The sequence below is a fragment of the Wyeomyia smithii genome, chromosome 2 (assembly GCF_029784165.1).
Source record: "Wyeomyia smithii strain HCP4-BCI-WySm-NY-G18 chromosome 2, ASM2978416v1, whole genome shotgun sequence".
NCBI lineage: Eukaryota > Metazoa > Arthropoda > Insecta > Diptera > Culicidae > Wyeomyia > Wyeomyia smithii.
In genome coordinates, this window is record NC_073695.1 from 67,011,584 (window position 1) to 67,020,887 (window position 9,304).

A 9,304-nucleotide genomic window follows, 5' to 3' on the forward strand; every position below is an offset into this window, starting at 1 on the left:
CGGCGTTGCATTTTTTTGCTTTGATCATCGACGTGTAAAGGTAGATTCTTACAGATCTGTTTTGTATTTGCGGTTGAGGGTAGAGGGAAAAAAAACTAATTATTTATTACAATGTTTGTAAATATACAGAGGACTTCTTGTTCATGCGAAAGCTTCACTTAACATATATTTTTAGAGGTTTGGGCTCATGTTTCGGAGAACATTGGACTTTGTTCACGTGGATTTTATTTGACAATGTTCAACTTTTAGTTTAGGTGTAATGGAAAAATATGATGTGGTGAAACCCTTTTAGGCTGGCAGCCTGAAGATTAATTTGTTTCTAATGACAATTACGCCAAGCCGGTGGATAAAAATGAGCGCATTACTAAATTATTGAGAGTCTAATCTCTATATATTCATTCACTCATAACATAAAATAGTTAAATTGCTATCTAAAAATTTAACTGATTTTTTTCCTGTATGCCTGAAGGGCACTGGGTACTGAAATGCCACTGCGACAGTCTTTTGTGGTTGGCCCCGATTGCTGTGCACAGGTTACGGATTGCTCGTAATTCAACTGATGAAATACAATTTAAACTAAAAAGTCGGTAAATCTCAACAGCTTCAGCTCTTCGTAGCTCTCAAAATTCATACCTATAATATAATCAATTATCAATCCGCAACATCTAACAGGTGTATCCCAAGGTCTCTCTTTTCTACTCAGCGGTTCTCTTAAGTAAATGTTGAACTAACATTCCTTTTCCGTTCCCCAACAGTTGCAAGAACGTGGCTAGGGCGACATCAGACCTTTGTTTAGCAACATTTAAAAAGATCCCAAATTTCATATTGCTGCTCACGAACGAGGGTAATTTATTCTTGTAAACTTAATATTGTTGCTGGCACCAACTACGAGGTTGTGCAGCTGTTTATGCTATGCTAACTTTAAAAATTTATTTAAAAAGTACATGAAATTATGACAAAACTATTAGTAGGTATACGGTATACAGCTAGGTATACTGATTGATTGGTTCCTTGTTGGGATTATTTCAGAATTGATAGAGGACACATTTGATGAAAAAATTCCACGCATATGCCCTAACATTTATATACTCGGATTTATTCAACTTTTAAGTTTCCTTAATTCTCTTCCATAAAATAGCTCTAACTTTAAGTGTATACCACTTAGAGCAATTCTAGCGATTTCTCGGAAAGCTGAAAAAAATTGTACCAGATACACCTTTTACATGTCTGAATAAATGTGGAAAATAACATTCTGTAAGCAAATCTGCTCAGAAGCAGTACTGTTTGTAACGTATGTTGATGTTTCCTCACAAAAGCTGAATTTAAACGTTTTCAACCACTCTACTGTTCGTTCTTTGACAACAACTCTCTATATGTTTTAAATTTTTAAGTACATAATTACAATTTTAATGCAACACGGGTAGTGTGTGTAAAGGGCGCTTACAGGAGGATGATCTGCTTTATCTATGTGTTTATTCAATGTTTTATTTTTTGCGTTACATCTTGTGTGCACAGTGGACTCACGTCGATATGGATACTTTTTTCATCTTGCCTGCGCTGTCAGTTAGCCGTATCGAAGTTTATCGTTCGTGTTCTGATCGGACGATTACGAACATTTTGCCCAGTTTTATGCCTTTGTTCCATGATTTTTGTAGCTTTTGAACAAATGTTGAAATACATTGATAATTTTTATTTAATTATGTTAAAATCTCAACAGTCGACATGGCAACTGAATTTTGATTGCGATTGTTTTGGCATTTTGTTTAACAACTTAGAGCTCTGTCTTGTTCGAAATGCATATTTGCATTTTTATAAACTTTCGAGCTATAAATCCATGAAACTATGCCAGTTTTTATACTCAGTAGTTATCTTAGCTTAATTATTCGAGGAGTAAGAAATAATCGGCGCGAAACACCGTGTCCCTGTGCGTATGCGTCGGTAACAGGAAATAGAGCGGTCGCGCATAATGCTCCGTTTTATTATTGGCGTTTATTGGCGTCTTCGGCCCGGGTGATCTTTGCTCATCTAAGGATTTTCGGTGTGTTGTGACTTCCAAAGTATACCAAATCATTCATTTGAAAACTGCCCGCCCGTTGGTTCTATTTCAGCACGTTGCGATAAATATCGTGATAATCGCAACAAAAAAAAAAGGAGTCAATCGCGACAAAATATCGTAGTTATTCGCAATCAATATCGGGATTATATTGCTTCGTGTGATACAGACTGTTAACGATTGGTAGGTTGCCGAATAAAACAAGAAACTTCGATTCTCCTGTATGCTGATGCAGTGATCGTGACGCGATTCTATTTATATCGTTTCCTGGTGGCCGGTTGCCCAGAGACCGAAAAGTAACCATATCGTGCGCGAATTTGTGTAGAAAAGATCGCACCATCAGCCTCGATGGATCCAGATCAATCCCTTTCTGATAACACTAATTCCTTCCTTTGATACTTGTGGATAATGCAGAGAATTCCTCAGTCTCTAGTTGCAACAATTATTGAACTCACACTCCCGATATTCCTTCCTCTATTGACCTGCATTAGGCGTGGCCAGCTACGTTATTGGCCATTGAAAAGAAAGATCTCGTCCAGGAATTGTACACTGAAAGTGGCTTGCTAATCCTAGGCACCATTTTGACGGTTTTTTGTGCAATTTAAGCTGATTCTGGTCAATCGCGGGCAACACACGAGCGATCAAGTATGAACTGTTCATTGGCCTCTTTTTGACCGCCAGGAATTGTATTTCGCAAGTGTTCGGCGTAGTTTGGAATTTGGCCTTTAAAGCATATTTGTGCGTTTTCTTGCTTCTCGAAGCATTTTCCGGCAGTTCTATGTAATCTTTGTACTGTTTTTCGGAGTCATTAATAAAAATTTAGAATTTTTTTAAATGATTTCACTGGGCTTTTCAAGAATTCTGAGGTGTTCGAAGGAAATCTATTTTTTATATTTTTGCTTTTCGACGATTGTGATCAGCGTTTTGGTTAATTACCTATTTTGGCGTTTTGATCTTTGTTTAGCTTCAATAAGATAATTTGACCCTCCCAGCTAGTCTCGAGGTACGCTGGTGGCCCAACAAGTCAGTCGTCTGAGGTTCGATTCTCTATTCGGGAGAGACTGTTAGTGTCAGTAGGATCGTAGCGCTAGCCCCGCAATTGTCCTGTACATCAAACAGTTAGCTGCGAAGTCTGTGTATAATAAACAGAAGGTCGAGTTCCGAATCGGAATGTAGCACCAAGGCTTTGCTTCTTTTTAAGATAATTTGTCATTTTTTATGTTTTAATGTTTTCTGACAATAAAAACTATTTTTCTGCCATGTATATAAAAAAATGTTTGAGAGTATTTTTTTAGCTCATAACCGAATAAAAATCAGTGCAGATTAGAACAAATCTTTTCTTATCAATGTTTGTGTTTTATTATTAAGACAATTCAGTTCGATTATGTCACAAGCTCGTGGCATAATTATCAATGAGCGTTAGCAACCTTTTTCGGCGGTAGCAATCATCACTCACCGAACGTACGTTTATGCCACTATCGTACACTTAGGAAAAACTTCTTGTAAATCACACACAAAATTCGTTATACTGATATTAACCTTTATAAAACACCATTTTTGTATTGGTAAGAACTTACCTAGATAGTTTTGTTTTTGCCTGAGTGTAAAATTAGATAAAAAACGACCTTGAACAGATGTCAATTGATGCGACCAGCTAGTCACTGCGGTCAATTGGAGTCGCTTTGTTATCAATTCCATTTAGTTGGGCCTCGGATGTGGATGTGCGCGGATCGAGCGCTGCTCTCTAAACTCGGGGCGGAATGGCGCAATTCATAAACACTCTACTGATTGCTGTTCAGCTTGTGCACATAGTTTTAGGTGCGAATATTCTGTGTTTATTCGGAGTCGCTAGTCCAAGTCATCACATATGGTAAAATCGAGAAGTTTTGGGATTTATGTATGAGAACAATTTGAAAATAGGTGATTCTGTTTTCGTAGGAATCGGGCAATTGTAGACGCGCTGGCGGTGAAAGGTCACAATATCACGGTCCTTTCGGCGGACATCGAGAAAGATGCCCCCGCCAATGTTCATTATGTGGAGCTGGAACAAACTTATCCTGAACTGTACAGTGGACCGCATAATATTGACCTCATGGAGATGGCGAGAGAAAACATCTTCAATGCGATTGTGTCATTTTATAGAGATTTCGTTATTTTGGAGTGCAGTGGTAAGGTTCATGAAAACATATAAGTGATTATATTTTGATAGGGTATTTTATCTGCTACAGGAGTCCTCAAATCTGAAGGATTGAAGTTTGTGAAAAATTACCCCGATAATTTTACATTTGACCTTGTAATATACGATATGACGTGTGGTGGTTGCATGAACGGACTGATTCATAAGTTTAACTATCCTCCACTGGTTAGCGTAACGGCATTCAGTAACCCACCCTACGTTACGGACGTAATTGGAGGGCACAAGCATCCAGCTTATATACCGTTCTTCTCCCTACCTTATGGCAGCGATATGACATTTTTCCAACGAGTCGAAAATACGCTTTTATACTCGCTGATTTTCTGTTTGTATTGAAACCTTAGAGTATAAACGTCACACTCAAATATTTTCTTAATTGCAGTTATCGCAATTACGTCAGTAACCCGAAGCTAGACGCTATGGTGAGAGAATATTTCCAGTACGATGATCTTCCCTACGTTCCGGACATAGACCGTCTATCGAAGATTATTCTAGTCAATGCACACTATTCAATAGACTTTCCTGAATCCGCTCCACCTAATCTGATCTCGGTTGGCGGATTGCAGATAAAGGAAGCCAAAAAGTTACCGAAAGACATTGAAGATTTTATTGTCGCTGGTAAGAAGGGTGCGGTTTTGTTCTCATTAGGATCAAACATCCGATCCGACCAGCTTGGTCGTGAGCAGCAGTCCATGTTCATCGAAGCGATGCGACGAATTCCGGACTATAATTTCTTGTGGAAATTCGAGTCTGATTTGATCTTCGATTTGCCGAAAAATGTTATCATTAGAAAGTGGCTACCACAGAATGATATCCTGGCCCATCCCAAAACCAAGGCATTTATAAGTCATTCCGGTATGCTCAGCACCCATGAGGCGACTTGGCATGGAGTACCCATAATCGGGTTGCCGTTCATCGCCGATCAACATCGGGTGAGTTGGAGGTGATCTTTCAAATTTTATCTTAACTCCAGGATATTTGGTTTTCAGAATCTTCAACGATGCATTCGCCAAGGTGTGGCGGAAAAATTAGTGCTGCAAACGCTAACAACCGAGCAAATACGAAGCACTGTTTGGAAGGTGCTGGAAACGCCCAGTTATCGTAAAAATATGCGCAAGGTTTCCGCACTGTTTCGCGATCAGCCGGAACAACCGATCACGCGTGCCGTCTGGTGGATCGAGTGGGTTTTGCGGCATCCCGACGATGATAGCCTGCGATCACCTGTTCTGAAGCTAGGCTTCCTCAGAAGTAACCTTGTCGATGTAGTTGGATTCCTAGTATTGGTGCCAACCGTTTTGCTGGTATTAATTGTAACGAAGTGTGTTCTTCGACGGTGTAAAAGTGGTGTGGCGAAGAAGCAGAAGCAGAATTGAATCGTTGTTCATAATGTGGCATTCGAATCACCAAAGATATCAGGATATCTTCTTGAGTATTTGCTAACTTACGAATATGTATTTTGAGTTTTTGTTATGTTTTTTAGTTCATCAAACACGACTTTTTTGTGTATTTATTTTCTGCTCGATGTCCGCTTATCATTTTGAATAAAAACTGTTCAGAGAACAATCCATGCAATGTTTAAACCTTATATTTTGAATGTCGAGTAGTGGTACCGTATACTGAGGTGACTTTGACTACTTTTTTTGAATATATCTTGAATATTTTTAAAAATATACTGAATTCAAAACTATTTGGTATTTTTGAAATGAGTGCTGCCATGAATTAAGCAAGATCCAATCACTCCTTTAAAAGTTTAGCAACAATTCTGCTGTTTCTAAATGTGTTTTAAAATTTTTTCATAAATTATCATTCCGGGGTGACTTTGACTTCATTGTTTTGATGAATTCGGAGTTGAACTTTGCTACCTCAACAAATTTCAACAATCTAAAATGACCTGAATGAGTTTATAAATATGAGATGCGATTTGAGGGCTATTCACATTCCACGTCAACAGTTTCTGTTGACGAATGTCCAGGATCCATACAAAATTTTTAGAATATGTATGAACGATTGTCCATGGAGAGAGAAGAGGGTCTATAATCACAAAAAACTAATCCATGTGGAATATGGTTTATCCAATAGTTCAAGGTTGCACGTAACGTGACGTCTTTGGTCGTCGTTAAGACGAAATCATATAATACACTGTTGACAAAATCATGTAATACACTGTTGACATTTCCTTTGAGGAAAAAATGCAATAATAATAATAATAATAATAACCGTTATTTAAAATTTTTTTATCTTAAGAACTAATCTGAGAACAAAATGAACAAACATTACGTATCGCAGCTTGTTGTTTTGTATCTGCTTGAACCGATTGTTTGTATGCAATGAAAATCGCTCAATATCCACTTTATGTTCAATTCATATTTTGGCATAGGAAACACTCTTCAAATGGCAGGAAATGAATGAATAGTAGTAATTTAGACATATCTAAACACCATCAGTGAAGATTACGACAAATCTTAAGCTCTACGAGAGTTTTTTATCGCAAATTCGAAAAAGAGGTAGAGTAATCAAAGTCGCCCTTCTCCATACAAATTAGAAGGCGTGATCGAGTCTTCCGTTGGGACACCTTCCAACCAAAACTTTCTGACTTCGCCTTTTAACAAAGAAGGCGGTCGCCTACTGCCTTCTACTGCGCACTTGACTGCCGTCCGTGTAGACGCATCGTGCTTTTCACACGACGCAATTTATTTTTTGTCGCCTTCTATTGGCGAAGGCACTAGCAATGGCTTTCCGATCATGGAGATAAAAATAAAATCTATAAATATAAAAATGAAGTTCTGTCCGTCTGTCTATCTCTCTATTTGTCTGTCTGTCTAATCCGTATGGACTTGGAAGGTCAAAAATGAACTCCACCTTCCATTTTGAGTTGTAAGATGGCGGCATCCGCTCACAAAACAACCTAATACCACAGACTAACAGACGTAACACTGGAACCTAGCTCCATCGCCACAAAAAACGTTCATTTCAAATTTTCAACCGAATAACAGTCATCGCGCGAAAACGTCGTCTGGGGCGCTGTCATGCAATCTCATACATATTTTGTAGTTCCCCATTTGACACATGCAGTAACGCTGGCGCTGATGTCGAAATACATGACGCAGCGCGAACACGACAGCAGATGGTGCTAGTGTTACTAACGTAAAGTACTGGAATCATCCAATGGATGATTTTATTGAAAATTTGTTCGACATGTTATGTCTGTTAGTCTGTGCTAATACCACCAAATACATATATTCGTAATCGGGTGATGCACAGAAGTCTAAAACTGACCCCGAGCACTATTTTTTATTCTAAGATGGCGACTCCAATTTTCTGGAAAACAACTCAAAATCGTCGAATAGTACCCAATATCGATATTTTCGGAACCAGAATGATGTCCTGAGGTCGGAAATCGATATGCCATTTTGAAATCCGAGGTGACGAGTTCCGGTGTCTGGAAAATACTCTAAGCCCGGTACCCGGTATGAACATTTCTGGAACTAGAATGATACCTTGAGACCAGAAATTGACTCCAAATGCCGAATTACGCTTCCTGGAAAACAGCCCAAAATGACTGAATAACACCAAATACGGGTATTTCCGTTATCTGGATGATGCATGGAAGCCTAAAATTGACCCCTGGCACTAATTTGAATTATAAGATGGCGGCTGCGACCTTCTGATACCTGAACATAATTTTACGAAAGTTTGGCTGTGCATCAACAATAGGGTGCCAATGGAATGTTTAAGAGAAATCAGCATTTCGAATTTTGCATTAAATGTTTGCATTAAAAAAAAAATTCGGATTGTGATAGCATAAAACCAAGACAGGTAATTTATTTCAATGAATTTGCTACGGAAGGTAATTATATAAGCTTACTTGCAAATGAAATTCCTTACCTTTGCGAGCGGCCTTTCGGGAGTTTACCGGGACATTCGCCATGGTGGTTTTATTTATCAATTCCTCCTCAATTTTTGCGAAAAAATTGTTGAAGTAGATCTTACGCTTCTGGTTTGCCTATAAACTCTCAACTCCTCCAATGATTGCTTCGACTAGTGGGCCGACACCAGATTCGGCCAGAGCACAGCGTCTTCGCCCGTATTGTATTTCTGAATGGACGACTCAACTTCCGCAGGCACTTCGTACTATAAATTTCCCCGTTCACGGCCAGTACGGAGCTTCTTGCTGATTGTCAGCTACAGCAGCATTCTTTGGAAACTTGGTATGTGAAATGAATTTCACCTCAGAGTTTACTTCCTTCGTGGGGAGAGTAAAATACGGAGTGCCCTGCCAGTCGTTGCCAGATAGGTCTCGACGTTTACCACCCCACCATCATCACGTCGCGATTCACCGAAAAAATCTACTCGACCATTTTATTCAGTTACTGCCACTGCGTCATTGCCTGCGTCTCTGAGACCAATGGACGGGACTGCCGCTCTCTGATGTCCATGTTTGTCAGGTACTTTTCCACTGTTTGGCCAGTTGCACCGACCTTCCGATCAGGTGTACGCAGCGATGTAGCCACTTTTCCCTCGGTCTTCCTCTTCAGCATTCTTTGGAGCTTCTTGTGGCTCAGGGTCGCACAGTGGTTCCCCCATAGGTCATAAAGCCAAAAATCAAATTTCATTATTTTGGTATTTCTTCACCTCTCAGCATCCTTAGTAGTCTGCAGCTAACAATGGCATCAATTATTGTGTTGTATCACGAAGGAATTGTTTACTGTGGGACTTGGAAGTGCGCATAATTTTCACTTTTAAACAAGTATGCTATTAGGTTAAGTGCAATTTCACCACTTTTCAGTGAATTTAAGAATTCCAAAGTGGTTTTTTGATATGGAGGTTCAGAAACAAGGAATGTTGAGGTCTTTTTTTGTGGTTTCAAGAATGTTGTATTGTGTTGTTAACGACTGAGCCAACGGTAAAATAGGTACATTTTGATATAAATAGATATCACCAATGTATTTTCATTTGTCAAGTCAACAATGTTCTCAAGCGAATTTACGTAAGAGCAATACATCAAAATGTTCGTTAGGTATCGTACATATGTCCAAAACACAATTTGGCTGCCGAGA

The 9,304-nt window shown here is 39.0% G+C and overlaps 1 protein-coding gene across 1 annotated transcript; it reads left to right on the plus strand.

Annotated features, from left to right (window-relative positions):
* The first annotated feature begins 3,748 nt into the window (after window positions 1–3,748).
* LOC129724720 (UDP-glucosyltransferase 2-like) lies at window positions 3,749–5,827 on the plus strand. Its single transcript, XM_055679852.1, has 5 exons — window positions 3,749–3,923; window positions 3,992–4,221; window positions 4,282–4,576; window positions 4,630–5,179; window positions 5,237–5,827. Exons 1-5 carry the CDS (start codon window positions 3,814–3,816, stop codon window positions 5,618–5,620), a joined length of 1,569 nt encoding a protein of 522 aa, XP_055535827.1. The 5' UTR covers window positions 3,749–3,813; the 3' UTR covers window positions 5,621–5,827.
* Window positions 5,828–9,304: the final 3,477 nt, after the last annotated feature.

Bases quoted from the DNA above. Each gene is read 5' to 3' on its own strand.
- LOC129724720 (XM_055679852.1), top strand. From the start codon at position 3,814: ATGGCGCAATTCATAAACACTCTACTGATTGCTGTTCAGCTTGTGCAC. The intron at 4,222-4,281 runs GTAAGGTTCATG...TATCTGCTACAG, and splicing joins CGTTATTTTGGAGTGCAGTG to GAGTCCTCAAATCTGAAGGA. The intron at 5,180-5,236 runs GTGAGTTGGAGG...TTTGGTTTTCAG, and splicing joins TCATCGCCGATCAACATCGG to AATCTTCAACGATGCATTCG.